The sequence below is a fragment of the Taudactylus pleione genome, unplaced genomic scaffold (genome assembly GCF_031769625.1).
Source record: "Taudactylus pleione unplaced genomic scaffold, aTauple2 ptg000230l, whole genome shotgun sequence".
NCBI lineage: Eukaryota > Metazoa > Chordata > Amphibia > Anura > Myobatrachidae > Taudactylus > Taudactylus pleione.
This window is the reverse complement of record NW_028284632.1, coordinates 7813220-7840013: the sequence shown is the minus strand read 5'-3', so window position 1 is coordinate 7840013 and position 26794 is coordinate 7813220. Positions and strand designations below refer to the sequence as shown.

The following is a 26794-nucleotide window of genomic DNA, read 5'->3' as shown; positions in this document are numbered from 1 at the left end:
GCTATGTAACTGCACCGCGTCGTTCATTGCATTGTCCCATCTGCCATGCAGAACAACAGATGAGACATTTCTATGAATGACTATCGTGTACGACGGACCGGCCGTTTTCCACCATAAGATGTGTACGATATATCGTTCCGATCCGTATTTCATACGATACCTTGTACATTGTGCACCCAGCTGGTGCATACACATAGTCAGATTTTTCCTTCAGATATGAACGATAACGATTTAAAAATCGTTCAGTCGTTCATATCTGAAGGAAAATCTGACAAATCTGACATACCTGAACGATGGACAATGAACGATGCGCGTTCCCAATGGTCAGATAACGATATCTGACATCTGATGTGTTTGCAGTCTGACTTGGACGATTCCATTCATTTTAATGCAGTCAAAAATCGTTCAATCGTTCAAATTGTTCAAAACTTTGGTAAAATAGTTCAAATCGTTCAATCGTTCATCTGACACATCTGACAAATCTGACCGTGTGTATGCTCCATTAGGCTTTGTTTTGCGGTGTAACGTAAATATACAACATTCACTAAAAACAAAACTATTTTTCTAATAAAGTTACATATGAATGATTATTATGATGGTGCCAAAAGCCGGAAAATCAATCAATCAATCCAGAGCCATAATTAGACTTTTTTGTGCCCTGTGCCAGAGAGAGCATTGGCACCCCCTCCACACACCATTTAATAAATAGGGACATAAGATAGTGCACCTGAAAAAGGGCCATGGCCTCATGGGGAAGGGCCAGGGAAGAGACAGGGGAGGCCAGGAGATGCAGGGGATAAAAGCAGAGGAAGCTACAAGTGAGAATGATAATAAACAGGAAAATTTACAGGCTCAGACAGTGCCCCCTGCCCTGCGGTGCCCTGTGCCATGGCACAGGTCGTACCACCCTAGTTACGGCCTTGAATCAATCAATCAATCACTAATATATTATCTAGAAGTTACATGAGGAGTGTATTGCATTCTCTCTCTCTCTGGAGGAAATCATATACATATTACGTATGAAGATTACAGTTGTACATATTCAGTCATGTATGTCATTCCACTTATGACTTACCAGCTGTTACAAACTGTACAGCCAGAGTATACATTTCGGTCTTAGAACATTATTGATTTGTCATTCTGTAGTACTGCACCATAAACTCCAGGGGGAGCTGGTTACCTTCTCAGGTGAGGTGAGTTTAGGACCGGGCGGTTTGAACGCTGGCAGAGCGCATACAGCAGTGAGAGTGCATGGAGCAGAGCTATGGGAAGCTCGGGGACCGGGATAGGGACAGGAAGGGTCCTTGATGACATGCACAGAGCAGAATGGTATCAGCTTAATGCAGGTAAGAGCCTGTCTTTCACGACAGGGTCTATGACTGGCATTGGGGACTTGCGTCCTTCATAGGGGAATTACTTAACCATGTGATGCTCATTGGAGTGTGGGATGTTACATTATCTCCCACAAAGTGCAATAAATACCAGGCTAGATGGCACTAATACGGGCAGCGGCCTCTCTTCTGTACTATATGGTGGCTGTGTCATATCAGCGTTCTGGGCAGCATATGCATAGTAGGTAGTGATGCTCATTATTATTGTGTTATACTGAATATTCAGTAATAGATTATCTATCTATCTATCTATCTATCTATCTATCTATCTATCTATCTATCTATCTATCTATCTATCAATCATTTTACTGTACTGAGTGGATGAGAGCTGCTGTCACAGTGCAGTGAAGATGCTGTGCAGACCCTTTTACAGTGCATTGAGGAGAGACCCTCACACATTACTGTGCAGCCCCTTCTACATTGTAATACAGAGTCCCCCACATTACTGTGCACTGAAGATGCTGTGCAGCCTTTTATACAGTATTATGCAGTGAAGATGCTGTGCAGACTCTTAAGTGCAGACTGCAATTTTGCAATCGATAGTGTATAAAAATCTTTCCCTTTTTTAATCGATTGCAGAGTTGCCACAATCGATTGAAAAAGGGAAAGATTTTTATACACCATCGATTGCAAATTGCAGAATTGCTGCAATCAATTGCTGATGTATGGGGGCCTTTATACAGTGCACTATACAGACCATCATACTGTACATTGCTGTGCAGTGGATATGCTATACTGAGACCTTATACAGTGCATTACAGAGGCCCTCATACATTGCTGTGCAGTGGATATGCTATACTGAGACCTTATACAGTGCATTACAGAGACCCTCATACGTTGCTGTGCAGTGGATATGCTATACTGAGACCTTATACAGTGCATTAGAGACCCTCATACATTGCTGTGCAGTGGATATGCTATACTGAGACCTTATACAGTACATTACAGAGACCCTTATACGTTGCTGTGCAGTGGATATACTATACTGAGACCTTATACAGTGCATCACAGAGACCCTCATATGTTGCTGTGCAGTGGATATGCTATACTGAGACCTTATACAATACATTACAGAGACCCTCATACATTGCTGTGCAGTGGATATGCCATACTGAGACCTTTTACAGTGCATTACAGAGACACTCATACATTGCTGTGCAGTGGATATGCCATACTGAGACCTTATACAGTGCATTACAGAGACCCTCATACATTCCTGTGCAATGGGTGCTGGTCTTCCTAATCATTACTATGTCCGGCGGTTCAAATCCCGACGCCGTAAAACCAGCACCACTGAAAATCCCAATCGGTAAGTATAGTACCTATCCCTAACCTTCCCCACCCCCCAACCCTAACTCTCCCTTTGGGTGTCTAACCCTAACCTCCCCCTCCCTAGTGCCTAAACCTAACCCTCCCTCCCCGCAGCCTAAACCTAAGTCTCCCGGCGGGGTGCCTAACCCTAACCTCCCCCAAGGGGTGCGTAACCCCCTTCCCCTAGCCTAACCCTAACCCTCCCGAGGGGGTGCCTAACCGTAAGTCCCCCCCGGGAGCCCCTAATCTAACCCTCCAGCGGCTGTCCACTCCAGCCGCCAGGCTTATCTTCGCTCGTAATGCCGGGCATCGGGCTACCGGCGTAGGGATAATGATAGGCGTCGGGATTTCGACGCCTATCATTTGTCCTCTGTCGGGATTGCACCACAGTCAGGAAGCCGGCAGTCGGCATTTCGACCGTCGGCTTCCTGACTGCATCCCACATGGGTGCTGGTCTTCCTAATCATTAGTGTGTGGAGAAGCAGTAATAATACCCTCATATTGTGCAATGGATATGCGATGTTGATCACTTCACACAGATGTTGTATTGAGACTTTCATACTGTGCAATATAAATGGTGAGTCTCAGGATCCAAACCCTTATATTGTGCAGTGGAGATGATGTATTGAGACACCATACAGTGTAGATGTGATGTAGAGAATGCAGTGCTGACACCCTCAGTCTGTGCAGTGGAGATGATGTACTGAGAGACACCATACAGTGTAGATGTAGAGAATGCAGTGCTGACACCCTCAGTCTGTGCAGTGGAGATGATGTACTGAGAGACACCATATAGTGTAGATGTGATGTAGAGAATGCAGTGCTGACACCCTCAGTCTGTGCAGTGGAGATGATGTACTGAGAGACACCATACAGTGTAGATGTGATGTAGAGAATGCAGTGCTGACACCCTCAGTCTATGCAGTGGAGATGATGTACTGAGAGACACCATACAGTGTAGATGTAGAGAATGCAGTGCTGACACCCTCAGTCTGTGCAGTGGAGATGATGTACTGAGAGACACCATATAGTGTAGATGTGATGTAGAGAATGCAGTGCTGACACCCTCAGTCTGTGCAGTGGAGATGATGTACTGAGAGACTCCATACAGTGTAGATGTTGTGCAGGGAATGCAGTGATGACACCCTCAGTCTGTGCAGTGTAGATGATGTACTTACAGTGTAGATGTGATGTAGAGAATGCAGTGCTGACACCCTCAGTCTGTGCAGTGAAGTTGATGTACTGATAGACACCATACAGTGTAGATGTGATGCAGGGAATGCAGTGCTGACACCCTCAGTCTGTGCAGTGGAGATGATGTACTGAGAGACACCATACAGTGTAGATGTGATGTAGAGAATGCAGTGCTGACACCCGCAGTCTGTGCAGTGGAGATGATGTACTGAGAGACACCATACAGTGTAGATGTTGTGCAGGGAATGCAGTGCTGACACCCTCAGTCTGTGCAGTGGAGATGATGTACTGAGAGACACCATACAGTGTAGATGTGATGCAGGGAATGCAGTGCTGACACCCTCAGTCTGTGTAGTGGAGATGATGTACTGAGAGACACCATACAATGTAGATGTGATGTAGAGAATGCAGTGCTGACACCCTCAGTCTGTGCAGTGGAGATGATGTACTGAGAGACACCATACAGTGTAGATGTGATGCAGGGAATGCAGTGCTGACACCCTCAGTCTGTGCAGTGGAGATGATGTACTGAGAGACACCATACAGTGTAGATGTGATGTAGAGAATGCAGTGCTGACACCCTCAGTCTGTGCAGTGGAGATGATGTACTGAGAGACACCATACAGTGTAGATGTGATGCAGGGAATGCAGTGCTGACACCCTCAGTCTGTGCAGTGGAGATGATGTACTGAGAGACACCATACAGTGTAGATGTGATGAAGGGAATGCAGTGCTGACACCCTCAGTCTGTGCAGTGGAGATGATGTACTGAGAGACACCATACAGTGTAGATGTGATGTAGAGAATGCTGTGCTGACACCCTCAGTCTGTGCAGTGGAGATTGAAGTGCAATTCTTTATTGTAATTAGTGGGAACAGTCAGACTAGGCTGTACATTGTAGGTTTAAGCCAATTATTCACACACTGTAAATTGGATGCATTTGGCACTTTCTCATACCTGTCCTGTATTTATAAACCCTTATACAGTATATGATAAAAGTGTCACACTGATACATCATGTCAGAAATCCTGTCCCCATTATATGTTATACCGGGGTGCAGGGATCCTTGTCGTTATTTGGGTGTGTGCTATAGATAGAGGGGTGTGTGCATGATACTATTAGTGATGAGAAGAAACCTCCTTCACTCATTTCTCCGTCCATCCGCAGACCACGCTCTCTACTCCTATTCTGTGTCCTGGGACCTGGCATGGACAGGCTCTCATAGATGGCATGTAGAGTGTCAGCTAGCCAGCCACAAGTCACACCGAAGAATCCTAGTTCTCCCTGTGTCGTGGGACGGATAAAGTTCAGGTTAGGATTACAGCATCATGACAGGTGAGTCCGGGAAACTGATACCTTCGGGGTCCCAAAGACAGTGACAGAATATTTGTTAGGGTATTGGTCAGATCTTGTGGATGTTTCTGTATGGAAAAATTGACTTTCTCAGTGTGTTTATATTCAGATAATATCCAAAAATATTCCTTTATGCCATTCACTATTTTATCTTAAATGTTACGGTTCAGAGATAAATTTAAAATAAGATATTTATGATAATTGAACATTTTACAATTTAAATGTATAAAAAAGACAATTTAATATTATTATGTTTATTATTATTGTCTGTTACTAACAAAACTGATAAGAGGAATGGAGGAGAAAGAAGAACTCTCTGGTTGGGGTCACTCTTTAATGATACTAGATTGATAATTAATAAATAACATTTATTAGGTATGCATTAAAATGTCTGCCAAAAAAGAGTACAGATCCTCGATAGCAAAGTTTACAATAATACATAATCAGGAGTATGGTCATATAGCAAAAAATCACTAAATGAGCCCCCCTCGAGATGACATCTCGAGGGGGGCTCATTTAGTGATTTTTTGCTATATGACCATACTTATATTGAATATAACCCTTTCTCCTGATGTCACTCCACTGACTCATATTTCACTATGCTTCCCATATTAGTGTTTAGTATTGTGTTTTGTTTTGTCTATTATTGATTATGTATTATTGTAAATTTTGCTATCGAGGATCTGTACTCTTTTTTGGCAGACATTTTAATGCATACCTAATAAATGTTATTTATTAATTATCAATCTAGTATCATTAAAGAGTGACCACAACCAGAGAGTTCTTCTTTCTCCTCCATTCCTCTTATCAATTCATACTCTCAGGGGAGCACCTCCACACAACTAACAATAATTTGTATACCCCTATTGGATAGTGGGTTTAATTGTTTTTTATGATTGTGGATTTGTCTATATTATATTCATATCTACATACCTGTGACCTTTTCATCCTGTGCTCATTGAATTTCTCCAATTCCCTTTTCCTGGTTTTTGTTACTAACAAAACTGAACCTGACATCTGGGAATTTTTAGAACTGCTTCAGATTGTTTTGTTTTTTTTAGACACCTCTAATGACTACCTAGATAATGTTGACATTAGCCACTTTTTTATTTACTTTATCATTATTTACACACCGCTGTAAGTCCACGTGATTCATTATACTCTATTATGGATAGGCTGCAGTAACATTTATAGTATACATTATTTGATTTCTTTTGATATTAAAAACTTTTGAATATTTTTTTTTTTTGAATGTTCATTTTTTATAATTATACTTTTGTGTCACTTGTGCTTACTCTCTAAAATGCTCTAATACAAATTATTAGCTTCAAAATATGTATTGCCGGGGGTCTCCTTCTATTGTGCTAATTGTGTGAATATTTTGGGTTAGTCATGTATATGCCATAAAAATAAGCTCTAAGGGGTTATATTTACTAAAGTCCAGGTGTTTAGAAGTGGAGATGTGGCCCATAGCAACCAATGAGATTCTAGCTATTATCTTCTAGAAGGTGCTAGATAAATTATAAGTAGAATCTGATTGGTTGCTAAGGGCAACATCTCCACTTCTAAAAGTCCGCACTTTTGTAAATTTACCCCTAACAGACAGTTCTGCACGTACATATCAATATGTTTGTTTAAACTGTGTTTTTACTCCATTTGTTTTACTTATGTTCATTTCTCCAAACAATCCCTTACACAATCTTAATTTAAAACAGACACACTGGAGTTTATTAGCATAAATTACTGAAGTACAAATGTTCTACAATGCACAGCAGCCAATCAGATTGACTTTAATTGCCTAACTTTCACTTGATTTATCAAAGCTGATTGGCTACTATGGCTTATTGCACATTTGTTGTTTAATTTTAAATAAAGTTTGTGAATGAAGTTATATAAATTATCCTGGGGGACATTGACAGGCTATTGTCCTAATTGTTGTGAACCTGAATGTAATATGAATGGGTTGTTGTTCCTCATGAAACGTAATAAACCCCTACCCAAATCGAGGCTGATGAAGCTGAAGGGATGCTACACCAGTATCATACTTAGGGTTGTATTCAATTAGTTTTGCACCCGCAGAAAAGTTTTTCCTGCTCGACATTGCGTGTTTTGGATGCGGAAACTTATCGTGTGCATTCCCGCTTTCTGTCGTATTCAATTCCAAAACAGGCGAAAATGGCAAGCAGCGAATGCAGAACAGGCGGAAAGTACTGTCAGACTTGGGGAAATCAGACTTACCCCCCCCAAAAAAAGATGGACTAACATTGAGGATCAATGTAGAGGTGTTCCAATAGCCCTAATAAAACTATTTGGGGTACTGAAGTTGTTTAAAATCCTTGTTATTAGCATCCTTGTAAAAGTGGTGAAGAATGGCATAAAGCAGTATTGAGGAGAAAAAATATCGCCTATTTCAGTGCATTGACTTTCCGCATAGGTGAAACAGAATGGAATTGAATACGGAGTAAAAAAAACCCCGCAAAATTATTGCTAAAAACCACGCGAAAACGGCTTTTTGCTTGTAATTGAATGCGGCCCTTAGAATGGGAATAGGCCGTATTACTGTTCCTTTGAGTAATTATGTGCAGGAATGGCATTCTCCTAAACCTTGCAGATGTCCAGGAAGCAAGGGATCAGAATAAAGCCATATTTATAGTTATATGCCCGACAAAGAAATACTTTGCAGAATGTTTTAACATTTATGTATGTATCTGTCACAGAATAGTAAAAACAGGTCTGATAAAAGACAATGTATATTACCTGTTTAGGTTCATATATTCAGTACCAGTAAAACTGACCATACACAGAAAGAAATCACCTCACTTCATCTCCAAACATGGGAACTCTGTATAGTGCAGACATCTGATTATTAACCCCGGTATATAGGTGCGTGGCCATTCACTGATGGAAGTTACAGGATTTACACCCGTCGTAACAATTTCTTTATGTGCAATTTGGTCTCACAATCAGATTGGCAGATGAAATCGGGAAAAACAAGGAAGGGAAAGACATTAATCCTTGAATTACATAAAGTGATATTTCTGGACAATTGTATTTATTTCTAGTTTCCCACATTTGACATTAAATGATGAAAACATTGTGAAATAGGGATGGGTTATATTGCACTGATATTGTTACGTTGTCGATGTTTTTTGTTGTAGTGTATGACTGTCATTTTATACCAAAGCTGTGGTTTTTAATGGCTGCCAGTTGCCTGTAGATAATTTAGGGGTTACCGTATGATAACATACCAGGCTGTGTGATGGATAAATCATTTACAGATTTTAGGCTGTATGATATACTAGCTGTGACCCCACTTATTTTGTTTCTGTGCCTTATACCTTTTAACATGATGCAACTCTAAGGAGAGAGAGGGGGTTTGTTTTAATCTAAAAACTGTTTATTTACAGTATGAGATAATTGAATCCATAAGTCTGATGAGAGCTACTAGATTCAGTAATCTGTGCAGAGCCCGTGTGTCTGCTTCCTTTGTTTGCTGGGCTGTGGTTCGGGGTCCTGATGAAAGTGGTACAAAGCTTTTGATGACTTTTATTTTTATAATCGTTAAGTGGAACAATTTGACAGTAATATTTGTTTCTTAACACCTATTTTTCAATTATGATTTTTTTTTTTAAATATATATATTTAATTATATTAATATGTTAGGGTGAGATATACTAAGCTCTGGAAAGTGATACATTGGAAAGTGATAAACTACCAGCCACTTATCTCCTAACTGTCATGTTACAGGCTGTGTTTGAAAAAATGACAGTTAGGAGCTGATTGGTCTGTAGTTTATCACTTTCCAATTGATCACTTTCCTGAGCTTAGCACCTCCCGCCCTTAGGGCTCTATTTATTAACATTATTTTTACTAAAATAAAGTGAAATAGTATGTTTTCACACCCTTTTCACATTATTTTAGTTTCACATAAATTGCATTTCCCATAATTGTAATGGGAAATGTGATCTGGCAAGAGTTACTAAAAATAAAATGTGAAAAAATACCGGGGGAAGCCCTGTGATAACTCCACCTGGAGATGGCGTTATCCAGGGTTTCCCCCGAGTCCCCAACTCTGAAAGGCAGAGCTGGGAATCGGCCCCAGTGATCAGGTGTGTGGTCACACACTGATCGCTGTAAAAAAAAACCCACTTACCTGAGTCCACTACCGATGATTGGTGCTCTGGTGATGTCCTCTGGGGCTCCGGTCAGCTGGTCTCCCGGCACGTGCACTGTGACCCTGGACATAGAGCAGCTGACCGGGGTCTTAGTGCAGGAGCTGAGAGATCAGCTGACCGGAGCCCCAGAGGACCTCACCGGAGGTAAGTGCAAGTTGGGGGAAGGGCGGGTCGCGCGGTGGGTGCGATCGCGGTGGGGGGCTATGGTGCAATTGCGGGGGGGTGGTCATGGAGGGGTGTATCGGCGGCCGGCGGCACATGCACGGACACATACTTTTCACTGTATTTTCCGCAAAAAATACAGTGAGTATGTGAAGGGGATTAGCAGGGACAGAGCTTTATCGCAAGCTCTGTCCCTGCATGCAGATGGTAGTACATCCATGTGATATTTCCTAAATTCAAAATGCGAATTTAGTCAGAAATATTACACTACAACCGCATTTTAAATGCGGATTGTAGTAAATAGAGTCCTTCGTCTGTAAGCTCCAATAGGGCAGGGACTGATGTGGATGCAACAGCACCACTCGCACACCCCTAGTTACGGCCCTGGTGCGTGTGTTTTTGTACCTGTGAATGTAAAAATTGTAAACTCCAATGTAGCTGGGACTTATGCAACTTTTTGTTGCACGTGCAATAGGCCATGCTGGTGTTCTAACAATTGTTTTATATTGCTTGGCCTGAGAGCCCTTAAACTAGGTAGACACTATGCAATAATCGGGCCCATAATCTGAAGCTGGGCACACTAAACGATTTTTTTAACGATTTGCCCAATTCCGACAGATCGGAAAAATCGTCCAGTGTGTCGAGCGGTTCGTGCTCCCATGGGGTTGTCAGCCGCATCGTCCTGTCAGCCCTACATTCAGGTCAATTTGACAATGCGACTAACGACCCCATGCAGCGGGATGTGACAGGGGCCGACATATCGGGCGGTTGGGCAGTGTGTGCAGGCCGTCCGATATGTTGGCCTACGGCGGTGGGGTCACCGGTCGCATCGCTGCATACACACGTCGTCTACCTTCAGAGTGTGTATGCTGCACCAGGGCTGATTATCTTTCCCAAACCAGCCAGTTCGGATGATTGGATCTGACCGGCTGCACAACATTTCTCTAACAAAGAGCAGATATCATGCACATTTTGAAGTATATATAAATTTACCATCCTGTGTCCAACATTTCTGCCGATAGTTTGTGATGGTCTTAGGACAGATAATTATTTGGATTGGAACGATATATCACTAGTCTATACACTTGAAACCTGTTGTTCTCACAATCATTTTGTTTTGCTCTGAAAGTTGTTAAGTCAGCGGGATCGTGAGTAAATTTCATTAGGTATGTACCTAGCATTAGATATGATTTAGGGGCCTATTCATGTTGTTAATTATCGGGGTCCGATACTTTTCATTCTAACTCGCTGCGGATTCCGGAGCAATTCAGTATTGCTCCGGCGCGGTAACAGTTGATCCAAAAATCGTCTGTCCTTTTCGGAGCAGTGAATCTTTTCACTAAGGGAGTGTGCATGCGCGACCTACAGGTCACGTATGCACACAAGAGCCCCAACGTCCGGTGGAAGGAGCTGGACAGGGTCGGAGGGATCCGAAAGGATCCCTTTTCGCGATCCTGGACTCCTTTCCATAGGGAAGGAGCGGGTATCGAGTTGCATTCACCATCTGAAGTTGGCAAATGCTCCCGCCCTTAAGATGAATTCTGTCCCCATACTAATGTATGGGGACAGTGGGCCATTCTGCCAGAGGAAGGTAAGTAGGAGATATATGTGATACTAGTGTATGGGGACAGCGGGCCATTCCACAAGAGGAAGGTAAGTAGGAGATATCTGTGATACTAGTGTATGGGGACAGCGGGCCATTCCGCAAGAGGAAGGTAGGTTGGAGATATCTGTGATACTAGTGTATGGGGACAGCGGGCCATTCCGCAAGAGGAAGGTAAGTAGGGGATATATGTGATACTAGTGTATGGGGACAGCGGGCCATTCCTCAAGAGGAAGGTAAGTAGGAGATATCTGTGATACTAGTGTATGTGGACAGCTGGCCATTCCGCAAGAGGAAGGTAAGTAGGAGATATCTGTGATGCTAGTGTATGGGGACAGCTGGCCATTCCGCAAGAGGAAGGTAAGTAGGAGATATCTGTGATACTAGTGTATGGGGACAGCTGGCCATTTCGCAAGAGGAAGGTAAGTAGGAGATATCTGTGATGCTAGTGTATGGGGACAGCGGGCCATTCCGCAAGAGGAAGGTAAGTAGGAGATATCTGTGATGCTAGTGTATGGGGACAGTGGCAATTCCGCAAGAGGAAGGTAAGTAGGAGATATCTGTGATACTAGTGTATGGGGACAGCGGGCCATTCCACCAGAGGAAGGTAAGTAGGAGATATCTGTGATACTAGTGTATGGGGACAGCGGGCCATTCCACCAGAGGAAGGTAAGTAGGAGATATCTGTGATATCTCCTGCTTTACCTTGGTGATGAATGACCCGATAACTTCATTTTTACAATTGCAGGTGAGAATGTGCATTTTCACCTGCTTTTGTAAAAATTAAGGGCCTGATTCAGAGGTGCACGCTATTTGCGTGCGCTCGCTCTGAATGAGGACGTTCCTTTTTTTGTTAAATTCCAGCCTTCAGGCCGCTCGCACAGCTGTGGGTGACCACCCACAGCTTGTGCGTGCGGCCTGGCGATGGTCGCGATTATAATAGAGCAGGAAGTCCACTACTGACATCACGAGTGATGTCAGAAGGGCCGCCCACAAACGCCAGGCGTTCCTTCGGGAACGCCTCCGTTTGTACAGCCACCTATAACATCGACAGCCGCCCGTTTTGTTGCGAGCCCCGGAGCGAGTGATTCCGGCCCGCCCTAGTTAGCCACCAGTGTAGCGCCGACCGCAATGACTGCGGTCAGCACTACACATTTACACAGGACCGGCGCTAGGCTTCCAGCGCCGGTCCTGTGCTGCACGCCTGAGCCCGTTCCCTCCCCCGGAGCGCTTGCCCAATAGCGCCAGGAGGCGGGCTCAGGCTGTGCATAACACGCGCATCGCCACCAGCGCTGGCGGCGATGCGTGTGTTAAACAGCAGCCACCCACTGCAGCACCCACTGCAAGAGCCGGACTTCCGTCCGGCTCCTGCAGTGGGTAATGGGACAGACGTCATGACGTCTGTCCCATTATGCTGAGCGCGCCAGCCCGGGAGGACTGGCGGGCGGCGGCGGGAGCGGCGGCGCGGACTGGAGGAGCAGCAGCAGCAGTGTGGATTCAGGTAAGTATGTTTTTATATATATATTTTTAAAAACCTGTCAGCACTACTGGGGGCACAACGGGGGTGGCTACCACTGGGGGGACCTCTACTGGGGTGGGGGAACAATGGGGGGGTGGCTACTACTGGGGGCACCATTATTAGGAGGACCTCTACTGGGGGGGCTATTACTGGGGGCACCATTATTAGGAGGACCTCTACTGGGGGGGGCTATTACTGGGGGCATCATTATTAGGAGGACTTCTACTGGGGGGGGGCTATTACTGGGGGCACCATTATTGGGAGGACCTCTACTGGGGGGAGGGGCTATTGCTGGGGGCACCATTATTAGGAGGACCTCTACTGGGGGGGGGGCTATTACTGGGGGCACCATTATTAGGAGGACCTCTACTGGGGGGGGCTATTACTGGGGGCACCATTATTGGGAGGACCTCTACTGGGGGGGGTCTATTACAGGGGGCACTTAATCGGGAGGGGGAACCTCAACTGGGGACCACTACTTGGGGGGGGTGGGGGGGGAACTACTACTGGGGGCATTATAAAAGGGGCCTACTACTAGGGGCACTGCACTGGGGGGACCACAACTGGGGGCAATAACAGGAAGGACCACTACAGGGACCACTGGATAGGGGGGGTCACTACTGGGAGCCTGCAGCAGGGGGACCACTACTGGGGGACTGCATGGGAGGGGGGGGGGACTACTGCTCGGGGCACTATATAAGGGGCTTACTGCTAGGGGCACTGCGGGGACCACTACTGGGGGCACTAGATAGGGGGGATCACTACTGGGTGCCTGCATAAGGGGACCACTACTGGGAAACCTGCATGGGTGGGGACTACTGCTGGGGGCACTATATAAAGGGCACTGCATAGGGGGGGGGACTACTACTGGGGGCACTATATAAAGGGCACTGCATAAGGGGATACCACTACTGGGTGCACTGCATTGTGGGGACTACTACTGTGGGCACTGCATAAGGGGGAACACTACATAGGGTACTGCATTTGGGGGGACCACTACTGGGGGCACTGAGTAAGGGGAACTAATTGGGGGCTGTATAAGGGGGACCACTACTGGGGATACTGTATAAGGGGCACTACTATGGGCCTGCATAAGAGGGACCACAACTGCATACTGGGGGTACTGTATAAGGGGTACTACTGGGGTTAAGGTGCTTATGGATAGGAATGTTCAGCGTGAAAATAAAGGGGTGTGTCATGTTGACACGCCCCATTTTTAAGTGACCGCGCACATTTCGGGATGTTGGGGGGGGGGGGGGGGCGGCTCCCCTTTCAAATTTGCCCTGGGCTCCAAATACCCTAGTTACGCCACTGAAAGTCGGTAAGTATGCCTCATTGGTCATGTGCCCTTTTTTTTTTTTTCTTCTAATCCAAAAGTTCACTGATGTGTTTGCTTACTGCAATGAATGTATCTGTTTAAATACATCTTTACTGCCTCTTTTTGGTAATGGCCCCTATGATTTTCTGTGCCTGAAAATGACGGTGGTGTTTTGTTTTTAAATTAAGCTCATGTAGCTGATTTGTGATTTGTTCGGTTTTCTTCTATTATCATTAATGTTTATTTGTAAGGGGTCACAAAACTCAGCAGCTTAGGACAGTCCGTAATTATACCATAAATTACAATCGCGCATAAGGAGAAGACAAGTATAGTAGATGAGTATAGATGAGCTTGACGAAGGTAGTGGCCAGCTGTGAGAGCTTACAGATGGAGAGGGTATTATCATTTTGCTGAAATCTTTAAGATGGTTGTCAGGTGTTTAGAAAGCAAACAATATATCGTTAACGATCACACGACAGAACGATGCACGATATATCATTCCGTCGTTTGTAAGATTGCAAAGTGTGTAAGCACTGTATCGTTTGTCCGGGAGTTCTAGGGAAATTGTTGATGATATCGCATCGTTTGTACATTGGGCCTGATTCGGAGCTGAACGCTCTGACCAGAGCGCTCGCTCTGAATCAGGGCCCTCCTACCTGTTTTAGGAGCGTCCTCATGGACGCTCGCATAGCTGTGGGTTACCATCGCGACCATCGGGCTTGCGACGGAGACCCTGCGGTAGGGTCTCGCTGCCGCAAGCCCCAGAGTGATTTTGGCTCTATCAGAGCCAAAACCACTCCCACTGACATCACTAGTGATGTCAGTGGGGCCGGCTTGAGACGGTAGTCGTTCCAATGGGAACGCCTCCGTCTGGCAGGCACGCCCCCGGCACGCTCAATCAACATCGACAGCACGCCCCCTTTGGTGCGAGACCTGGAGCGATGGAGAGCCCGTCGCTCTCTCTCCGGGTCTCGCGCATGCGCACGACGGAGCTCCCTCCGTCGTGCGCATGCGCAGTGGGGGACATCGACCCGCTTGGGAGCGTATTGCCGCTCACGAGTGGGTCTGAATGACCCCCATTGTCCAATCATGTGTGCCCAGCTTTATCTAGGTGAATGTGTTGAGTGATGCTGTAGATCGAGTTGAGGGTAGCACCCAGAATGTGGGCTTGGATAACAGGGGAAATAGTGAGTGTCAACCATGAGGGAGGCTGGAGGAAGGGTTGTAACATGATCGGATTTGGAATTATCAGTAAAAATGAAGGCCAGTGTCCTATCAAACTCGCATAGAAGGAACATCACAAAGATAATACTATATATAGTACACAAATAAATGATATGTTTTATTTTGGCAAATTCGGATTAAAGTAAACATTCACTGAGTTGCACAATCCATGTAGTATTAACACGCATAGGACACGTTATCTGTAATCTCCTAGGGGATCGGAGACTGCAGTCTGTGCACAGGGCACACAGTGACATTGGTGTGAGTGGTGGGTGAAGTTGCTGCTGCCACCAGTCTGTATAGCGCTGCTGGTCACATGGCCACTCCCGCAACAGGGCCCCAATGCAACGCAATACAAATAGAACACCTCAAATAAAAAAAAGTTGGCAGAGGTGATATCATCGTGGGCAACAGCTGGTATACTATAAGGTAATTTTAATAGTGGTCATATCATGTTTGTGTACAGGTATTTGCCAAGTGTGCATAACAAGCTTATGGGTCTATTACCTGGCAATAGAGCTTTGCTTATTACAGCAAGAGAAACCACCTTTTGCCATGGTTCTTCATAATAATCTTGGAAAGGCAGCAGAGCATGGCTCCGTACTGACCAGGAGCAGCAAGAGTTATCATACTGTTTGGTCAGGCAAGTCTCAAGGGATATGCACATATGTGACTTGTATAGCTGGTTCCAACATGTGCAGTGGAATTTGGAAAGCCAATAAAATAATCAACATGGATTCTGGTTTTGTCCTTGCGAATCTAGTAAAACAAACATTGTTCCGGTGTGATTCCCCAGGACTGTAGTATGTTCTGTATGAAAAAAAAAATATTCCTTCGTGTACTTAACAATCCGTATTTGTAAAAACGTTGAAGATGTAAAAAATCTGCTGTTAATTGCTGTTTGTTGCTTTATAAAATTGAGATCAGGCCATATTTACATTGTACTAGGGCTGTGCTAATCCTGAAGATACATTTTTTTCCCCACATTGAAATAATATTTTCAGAGTTATGCTCCAAATTAAACTCAACAACAGCTCCGTTTGTTTTCAGATGAAAATAGTGATCTGTTTAAAACATCTGTAATTTCGTCTGGATTTGCTGATTTTATAACAATTACGGGAAATAAGTGAGGTGTATCACAAAGTATCTATTGTGTAAGTCATTTGTTCAAAATTGCAGAACTTGTATAAAACACTGGCAAATGTTCTACCTGAGCGTAAACAACTTAATCTGTCTCTATTGTGCCACACACATAGATGCCCACTTTAATCAGATCCTGTTATTTGGCGGTTGAGCCAACCCCATTGGCCCATATTGGTCCATCTAGTACACTCAGCTTATGACAGAATAAGTAACTAAATTTTATGGTAAACCAAGGCATCGCCATAGCAAGACCCTATGCCGTCCTATGCCAGTTCCGCCCCTAAACCTGTGACGTCTTGACATGACGCCTATGGAGAGCCAACTCTGGTAAGGAGAGCACTGTTCCTGGTAGCTCCACAGGCTGCAGGGTGCCTACCCGGAGTGTCCCTTGGCGGTACTACATTAGCTGTACTCCCTGCAGGGTGATGTTTCAGGCAGCCTTCCAGCCACATGCAGGTACCTTGGGGCAGCAACGGTGCAGCGCCCAGGGCCCTGTGTGTTGGCACCGCACACCCCCCCCTAGTTACGGCCCTGATCCAAGGTCAGAAGATGATCAAGGGGAACATGTATCAACCCTTCTAAAAAGTTGGAGAAGTTGCCAAAAGCAACCAAACTGCTTCTACCTATCATTTTATGGAATGTACTTAATACATGCTAGCTGGAAGCTGATTGGTTGTTATGAGCAACCACTTATCCACTTCACCACTCTTTAGAGCAGTGATAGGCAACCTGATTCACTTTGGGTGGCATTGGATGGCCCTCCAACCTCCGATAAGTATGCACTTCACGCTTAATTTCAGTAGTAGGCATACTTGCAAAATATTTTGGCTGTCAGCACTGTGGAAAGCAGCGGAGTGGGGGGCGTGATAACACAATTGAGTCATGGCAGCCCCGTCCTCCGCTGCACAATGCAGCGATTACCGGCATTGGGAAACGGGGCGGAGCCTTGATGATGCCAGTCAACGTGAACATTGTCATCCTGAGTGATGTGGGCGGCTGCGCCCGGGTGGCTCCAGCCTCCAGGAGACTTGACTTGCTTTTGCGGGCATCCGGAAGCGCCACTCGATATTCTAGAGCCCCCCTGGCCGTTCCGAAAGCGTAGCCAGGTATGGTGGTAAGTTAAATGTATACATTTGAGCAATGAAAGGGGCACCTACAGTATCTGTAATAACATAAAAGCAGACCTTTTAAACGAGTGTTACAAGCTATAGCAAAGACAACAAATCAGGAAGGACCTGGGGGCTGCAGGTAATGGTTCGGAGAGCTGCCTGCAGCACATCACTGCTTTGGATAGTTTTATACATTTCTCCCCAAATTTGTTTGGATGTTGATTGGGATCGCAAGTCATATTTGGCCACTAGGAACAGGAAGTTATGTCAGTCCGATTAAAAACAACCTGATAGCCTGACAAAATTGCTCTGTGTTTAGACATTTGAAACAATCATTTGCTCATCAACTGTCGGTGGGTTTTAGCTCCCAGCATGCATTGCCTCACAGTGGTGGGGACCATTTTGTCAACTGAACCAACATTTCTGAGAATGAAGCCTATCACTTCACAGGGAACCAGGGCTATCACTTCACAGGGAACCAGGGCTATCACTTCACAGGGAACCAGGGCTATCACTGAATATCATTATTATAATGCAGTGTCCTGATTCATGTTAGACTAGTGGCTATAGACACCAATGCCTGTTATGCTGCATGTGGCCCCAAACAAGAGACATGCGGTTGCAATTATAGGTTAGACTAATGTAATGTGACATGGAGGTACCTGGTTTCTGCTCCAATAATTTGGAGCCCTAAGGATATTGAGGATTGCAGTTCATCATTAGCTGAGGATCCACCCATTCTTATCCTTGTATATTAGTAGGGATGCTGATTACGGCTGAGGATGGGTGAATGATTTTGACCCTGCATTTTTGATTGGGGGCATTTATTTGTAGCTTGACCTATAGGAAATGTATCCCATCCCTATGCTGAATCTATGTTTTTCTGACTCCCTCTGTCACACCCCTAATAATAATAATAATATGATAGGATTAATGCTTAGAACCATTTTATTGTATGATGCAACACAATAGAATTTGATTTCTTTACCATGCAGTTGTGAGTGGTTCCACCTTTATTGCCATTGTGACACAACAGCCATCAGAGTTGCAGTTTTGTCCATCTTACCAATCTTAAAATATTGGCGCATAAAGGGTCAGAACTATGAGTAAATGGGATTAATTTGATATGCAAAGTGAATTTTAGCTAGTCGGCTTTATGCACAATTAAAATATATTGTACACTAGTGATTAAATTGGCAGCAATGACTGCCAATGACAGATTCGTCATTCCCTCAAACAATCCACAGCTATGGTTTTGGTAGGGTTTATATCTGAATTTGGGGAACAGGTTATAATTTGGAAGGGGCCAAGTCTCTCTGCAGAGGAATTGAATTGCTGCTAATGACCATTTCCTTTTTCACTCAAGCCATCGACTGCTGTGTCTTCGGCAGATTTTATAGCTGAACTTTGAAGGATGGGTGTAATTATGGAGGTGGGTCATACCCCTCTATGGTTGGTTTGAGTGAAGGAGATGGATAACTCTGCCACCTTTCTCCTTCATTAAGCATTTTATAACTTGTGGCTATAGTTGTTTTAAAACATGGTTGGCTCCAGGGTGTTTAGGGGTGGGGCTTAACAGTTTATGGGTGAGGCTATGAGTTTATCGCCTCACTTCTGTATTACTAATGTTGGGCATACACTATACAATTATCTGTCAGAAATCTCTCCAATCTGACTGGTTGGAATGAAAATCTGGTAGTGTATGGGAGCAAACGGCAATCTGCCATTTGCTAACAAACACTGGAAAGCAGACAAAAATGGTTGTTCTCAGACAAATTGGTTAAATCAAACTAATTTAACTAATTTGAACAAACATTTTTGTCCATTTTCAAGTGTTTAAGATCATATGGTTGATTGTCATTTGCTCCCATACACTACCAGATTTTCATTCCAACCAGCCAGATTGGAGAGACATCTGACAGATAATTGTATAGTGTATGTCCAGCATAAGGGATGTATTCCCCATTGCATAATATTAGATCATTTTAGTTAACTGCTTCTAAGCACTGAACTGGTACTCAGAGGCAGCCATAATAGGCAAATCACATAATTCCAGCTTTGCTCAGAGCCTCTGACCCACACCACTTATATTTTTTTAAATGGTTTATTTTAATTTTAAATGTATAAGACATCCACAACATTAGCTTTGAGATGAGAAAAATAAAGCATTCTAAGCCAAATACACGTGTAAAAAATATGCTACACATATAAACACATATATTGTGTCAATATACAGGGGCGTAACTAGAACTGTTTGGGCCCCATAGCAACATTTTTAAGGGGCCCCCCTAGCTTAGGTCTTACACAATGCCCATAGTAGTTCACCTAAAACATTAAATGCCCATTGTAATAGTGCCCTTAATGCAATGCCCACTGTAATGGTGCCCCTTACGCAGTGCCCCAAGTAGTAATAATCACCCCTATAGTAATGCGCCTGGTAACAATGCCCCCTGGTAATAATGCACCTAAAAGTAATGCCCCCTGTAGTAGTGCCCCCAGTAGAAATGCCCCCTGCAGTGCCACCAGTAGTAATTAAGGGCCCCTGTAGTGCCCCCAGTAGTAATGCTCCCTGTAATGCCCCTTTAAGTGCCCCCAGTAGTAAGGGCACCTGTAGTGCCCCCAGTTGTAATGCTCCCAATAGTGCCCCCAGTAGTAAGGCCCCTGTAGTGCCCCCATATGACGCTCCCAGGAGTAAGGCCCATGTAGTGCCCCCATATGATGCAACCCGTAGTAAGGCCCCTGTAGTGCCCCCAGTTGTAAGGCAGGCCCCTGTAATGCCCCCCTGTAGTGCCCCCAGTAGTAAGGCAGGCCCCTGTAATGCCCCCCTGTAGTGCCCCCAGTAGTAAGGCAGGCCCCTGTAATGCCCCCTGTAGTGCCCCCATATCATGCCCCCAGTAGTAAGGCAGGCCCCTGTAATGCCCCCATATTATGCCCCAACAGTAAGCCCCCCCCGCCGCACACCGACATACACACAAAAAAACAAAACAATACTTACCTTAAACCCTGCTCCAGTGCCTGCTACTGTCCGTCCATCCCCGGCGCCCGCTCCTCGGAACTATGGGAGTGACGTCACTCCCATAGTGCACTGCGGGACCCGGAAGCCGGAGCTCTCAGGAGTGAGCCCTGTCCTCCGGCTGCTGCTGCTGGCGCCGGGGGGGGGGGGCCATGGGGGAGAGAAGAAGCCGGACGCCCGCTGGTAACACAATCTCAGCGGGCGCCCGCCAAATGGAGGGTGCAGGGGGTGCGGTCGCTGGGCCGGCGGGCCCCTTAAGCCGCCGGGCCCCATAGCAACCGCACCCCCGGCACCCTCCATAGTTACGCCACTGTCAATATATTATAAACAATTGTACAAAATTAGCTATAGGAACAAAAATAAAAGAGAAGAGAAAAGAAGAAGAAGAATGAAGGATAAGTGAAGGGAGAAAGGGAAGAAACGGATGAAGGCATGGTGGAGGGAAAAGGAAGGGGTAGGGGAAAAGAGGAGAGACCTCACTGGTATAATCTCTCGACAGAAAATCGAGATATTAGAACTCGGAGTATCGATACATGGTACTAATATAGTTATCAAAGAGTCTGTAAAAAACACATCCCATGAAAATACAAATGAATCATTAAAGGCAAGCGGTCAGAACAGAACGGCTGAAAGGCCACCTAATGAAGGGGAACTATATGAGGGACTATGATAGTTATACCAAGGAGTCCATCTGTAAGAAATTAGAGGATCTATTACTAAGATATGCGGTAATTTTCTCCATGCTCGCCAAGTGCCAGATTTTATCAGTAACTAGACGTAGGGAAGGAGTATCTACACGTTTCCAATATAATGTAGTGAGACATCTGGCAGCGTTCAATATTTGTGCCATCAGTTTACTGGAGACCGTATCTAGAGATTCAATTGGAAGACCCAAGAGAAAAGACCAAGGATCCTTAATTATAGGAACATTGATTACTTTACTTAACAGACTTGCAATCATGTCCCAATAGAGCGCTATTTCGGGACATGTCCACCATATATGAATAAAGGAACCTAGGGCACTGCATCCTCTCCAGCACTGAGGGGAAACAGAAGGAAACATCTTATGCAACCTAGTAGGAACCAGATACCAGCGGTAAAAGACCATATAGGCATTCTCCTTCACCAAGGTCGAAACAGATGACTTTGAAACAGATATATAAATATCAAACCATGACTGCCCAACAGGTGGTGGACCCAGGTCTCTTTCCCACTGAAGTTCAAACGATGGTGAAGGAGACTGCTCACACGATAGGAGGAGAGAATATATAGTAGATATAATGCCCTGAGCTAGACGACTACGATAACATAGAGATTCCTAGTTTGATAGGGAACTAAGTGGTGTGGGGCTAGATAGAGAGGACACAAAATGTCTTAGCTGAAAACATAGAAAACAGTTCACCTCGGGGAAGTCGAAATTAGATACAATACCCGGTAACAACATACATATACCATTATTCATGATATCTATAACAAAGCGGATATTTCTGCTGACCCAGGGGCTTACACGTACCGTGAACTGGCCTGGTGGAAAGGCAGGATTATCCCATAGAGGGATGAGGGAAGAGGGAGACGAGAGGAGTTTGAAGCGCCGGGCACAAAAGTCCCAGATCTGACAAGTAAAATTAAGGACAGGATGCAAACCAATGTAAGGAAATCTGGACTTGGAGGGAAGTAGTAGTTGAGCGGCCAGTGAGGTAGCATGACTGAGATCCGTCTCTAGTTGGAGCCACCTGAGAGTGGAGGAGGGGGCAAACCAGGCTCTAGCTTGACTCAGGTGGGAGGCGTAATAGTATAAATGAATGTCCAGGAAGCCCCTCCCACCACAGGTCTCCGCAAAATTGAAAATCCTGTTCTTTGCACTTTATTCATCCATACAAAACGGAGAAACCAGGTATGTAGCTGAGCTAAAGCTGAGTCAGGAACTTTAACCAGTAAAGTTTGAAACAGGTATAAAAGGCGTGGGAGTATATTCATTTTAAGGACCACTATTCGACCCAACCAAGAGATGATAAGAAATTGCCACCTGTGCAGGTCCGCTTTGATGGACTATATCAAGGGTAGGAAGTTCTCTAGAGAGTACTATAGTGGTTTGTAATGAAGATGCCCAGGTATCGGATCTTGTTAGGCTGCCAAGAGAATTTGTAGTTATTTTGTAGTAGTGATAAGCAGGCCAGAGTAATGTGACGAGGCAAGGCTTCAGTTTTGGACCAATTGATTTTATAGCCAGACAAACGACCATAGGCATTGAGAATTTGGAACAAATTTGGCAGAAAAGTATGGGGAGAAGAGAGGGAAAGCAAAACGTAATCGGCAAATAACGAGATCTTATACTCGGATCCAGCAACACCTAAAACCGTCAAGTGGGGTAGAAGATGATATTGAAAGATCTTGTAGTAGCTGGCCATAAAGCCATCAGGGCCCGGGGCTTAGTTACTCTTCAGAATTTTATTAGCGGCGGCGACCTCCTCCTCAGATATCTCGGCATTAAGTGCAGAAGCCGTCTCAGACGATAAGCGGGGTAGAGGGCATTGTGAGAGGAAATCCCGGATATCTGCTTCGAATGTAGGCGAAACCCGAGAGGACCCAAAAACATTATAGAGTTTCACTTATATTTTTTAATAATGTACCTGCCAATATAGAAAATTACAATAAAAATAAGATAAAATAATAAAGACCATTTTAAATTAGTTTTTTTTACAGCCAGAGTGCATGCCATAGAGGTAGTAATAAACTCATAAGCCCATATGGAGGCACTCAGAGTACTTTGAATAAAGTAAAAATAGTGTTTTAATTATTAATGTAACTATGCACTCATGCATACACGGTATTTATAACTCTCCTCTAATAACCTAGGCAACAAACACCACAGTGAATTTAGAATGTAAGGGATATAAAAGAGCTAAAACTGACAGATCGCTGGTGACTGGTGGAAGCGATGTCACCATAGCAACAGCAGAAAAGCATTCTAGTGTGTCACGTATAGGATATGTGGCTGAAGTAATGGGGCCACACAATGCTAGCCACATTCTGATTAAAATGGAATCCATAAAAGCAAATGACAAGTGTATAATAATAAAGAGTATGCAAATTGGGAGTTTGGTAATTGAATGTGAGGGCAGCTGCTCTCAGATACCATAATCCCAGTCGATCTGTGGAGGTTCATTTTGATGCCTCACAAATGGGCCTTGGAGCCGCACTAATGAAGAGCAAACACCCTGTAGCATGTGTAAACAGAGTCCCCACCAGCACAAAATGGGGTGATGCTAAGATCAGGGTTGTAACTATATTCTGGGTACATAGCAAAAATGTTGTAGGAGCCATATACAGCATACACCTAGGTGTTTGACAAGGCAGATGGGCCCCTCCAAGCTGTGGACCGAATATGAAACATCCCCTCACAGATGCAACATGCAAAAACTTATTTCAGTGGCAAACCAAGAAAAAACGTTGGAAGCCTCTCCTCTTTCCCATGTAAGAGATGAGTTGTCTGTACATTACGGCATCATCTTCAAGGGAGAAAGAGTAGTGATTCCGGGGTGTGAGAGAAGGAACCTCATGGAAAGAATCTAGTCCTCCCATTTCAGGGTTGTAGGCTGTCTATGCAATGCCCAGGAACTTGTTGATTGGCCTTAATTAATGACCTACTTTTATAGCAAAGTGTGGAATTGCATCTTGGAATTGCAGGAATCATGCAGCCACACACATTTCTGTACTGACAAATGCTCACACAGATTTGTGGAGTTGGGGTGACAAAACTCCTTATAATTGTTCCAGATTTGTATGTTGTAATAATAAAATTTACTTTTGATGTGTTTAATAGAAAGGTTTAGAAAGGTATGGAAGTGTCAGCATCAAACCACCTTTGCTGAGATTAGAACAAATGACCCAAGTGAGTTTTAAAAATAATATGTTTATCCAAATCACATATTACCTGAAAGACAGACCACCAAAAGAATTGTGTTTTTGTACATTTTTTCTTGTGGGCTCAATTCCCCTATGGAAGTTGAGGCTTGAACAAAGTAGCATATTGTGCAAAATGGTATTTAGCACAGACATGTAGTAACAGAAGAGTACAATCTTTCAGTGAAATCTGCAAAGCCCATGTGAGTAACTCAGTACTGTGTTTCAAAGGGAGTAAGGAAAAAAAATGTAAAATTAACAGTGACTGCACAGCATAATTGCAGTTATCAACTGCAGAAATTTAAGGCTAAGACGCTGCTAATCATGGATGACTTATGAGAGGGTTTTAGTACAGGCAGGCCTCTGGTAAATAATAAAAAAATTGGATAAGAAAAATAGATATACATGAGCAACCATAAGCTTATTCGATGAAGATGACCTGCTGATTCACATAAGATATGGGACTAGCACAAAATGGATCTGGAATGTACTACAGACGCTGCATGTAATATCCAATTTAACAGTAAGATGTTTCTACCAAGGATACTGCCAAATTTCATTTGGTGTAAAGGAAATGATCTGCAGGAACATATGAATTGAATGCTAGAGACAATGATTCAACCATGCCAAGTAATACTTCTGTACTGTCTTACAGTGCACCGATTAACATCCTGGAAACAAGTCCTGAAGCGACATTAACACTATGCATTGTGAAAACCAGGCTTAAAGATGAACATCAGCAAAGAAAAAGATACCTCATAAATGACAATAAGGAAAGTGATGCTGGAATGACCCTTAAAGCCGCAGATGTTTTAGATTCTAGAAACAGGGACGTCTTATGAAACATTGCTCAATGTGGAAAGCAGAGAAAATTTCCAATTGGGTTTGAGCTGATTTAAATCCATACTCACTGACACATGCACAAATCAGTGGAGTGGAACTCTTAAAGCAACAGGAGTTCATCATTCCCATTGCTTGCACATAGTGTCACATGACAAGTAACCTTGTACAAATTGAGGCACAAGATGGGTCCAAAACTGCACAGCAGAAATATTGCTCATCAGAGTGTGATCAATAGGAAGAACGCACGTTCTTTGCATGTACATTTCTAGAGCAGTTCTGTCCAACCTTTTTGTGCAAGGTCTGCACATACGTTAATTATATTATGCTACAGTAGACAGGCTGGATGCTTAGCATGTTAGTCAACCGATTATTTGCTGCTTTGTGAGCTGTTGCCTGTTTCTTAATTGTTTAGCAGTTTTCTTTCTCTAGATCTCTCTGCACTTCTATAATTGCATTGCTTGGTTTGATACCACTTGCTGATATTTTTGTATACACAGGGTCTCCAAGAGCTGAATGGGGCCTGGGTATTGGGGGAGCATGGTCATACCCCCTCTGAAAGAATATTATGTGCTACAATGGGATGCAGTCAGGAAGCCGACGGTCGAAATGCCGACTGCCGGCTTTCAGACCTTCTAATCCCGGCAGGGGTCTAATGACAGGCGTGGATATCCCGACGCCTGTCATTTTACCTACGCCGGGACCCCGACGCCTGGCATGCCGATCGAAGGTAAGCTGGTCGTCGGGCGCAAACAGCCGCATTTAGGTTAGGGGCTCCCGAGGGGGGCACTTAGGGTTAGGCACCCCCCCGGGAGGGTTAGGCTACGGGAAAGGGGGGTTAGGGATAGGCACCCCCCTGGGAGGGATTTTTACTGGTGCGGGGCATTCGACATGGGGATTTGAACTGCCGTACATTGGTCCGGCGGTATTTCATACCAATCCCGCTGCAATAGGGGACATTTGTCCCCCTCATCAGGTGACCCAGGCTGCTACTGCCATCTACCTCACGTGCATATATAATAATGTAAATGTAATTAAAAAAAGATGTGCACTACTCTGAGCATGCGTGTGGAACAAAGTATAATATATTGGGGTCTATGTACTAAGCCTTAGAGAGAGGTAAAGTGGACAGATAAAGTACCAACCAATCAGCTCCTAACTGCCATTTTTCAAACACAGACTGTAACCTGACAGTTAGGAGCTGATTGGTTGGTATGGTTATGTCCATCTACTTTATTTCTCCTTAAGGGTTTGTACATTTCCCCCAGTGTGTGTGTGTGTTTGTGTGTGTGTGTGTGTGTGTGTTTTTTCCCCTTAAGTTAGCTTTGGGCCAGCTGGATGTTGAGTAGATGGCTGATGTTAGAATATGAATGGGCAATGATATCATGTCATGTTCTGATGAATATATCAGCATGTTAATGGTGTTATTGCTGGAGAAAAAGTAAATGTCAAAAGAAGCTGTTGAATATTGGGACTTTCTCTTATGAAATTGTTACCAGCATTTTTTTCTCCCTACATTCTTGCAGCATCCAGGAG

The 26794-nt window shown here is 44.4% G+C and overlaps 1 protein-coding gene across 1 annotated transcript in view; it reads left to right on the top strand.

Annotated features, from left to right (window-relative positions):
* Positions 1-1242: 1242 nt before the first annotated feature.
* Positions 1243-26794, top strand: part of GLIS1 (GLIS family zinc finger 1) — a 217202-nt gene continuing 191650 nt past the window's right edge. Inside the window, exons 1-2 of the mRNA XM_088479355.1 lie at positions 1243-1346; positions 5064-5231. Of these exons, the coding sequence (XP_088335481.1) occupies positions 5225-5231 (7 nt within the window). The 5' untranslated portion in view covers positions 1243-1346; positions 5064-5224. The remainder of the gene's footprint in view (positions 1347-5063; positions 5232-26794) is intronic.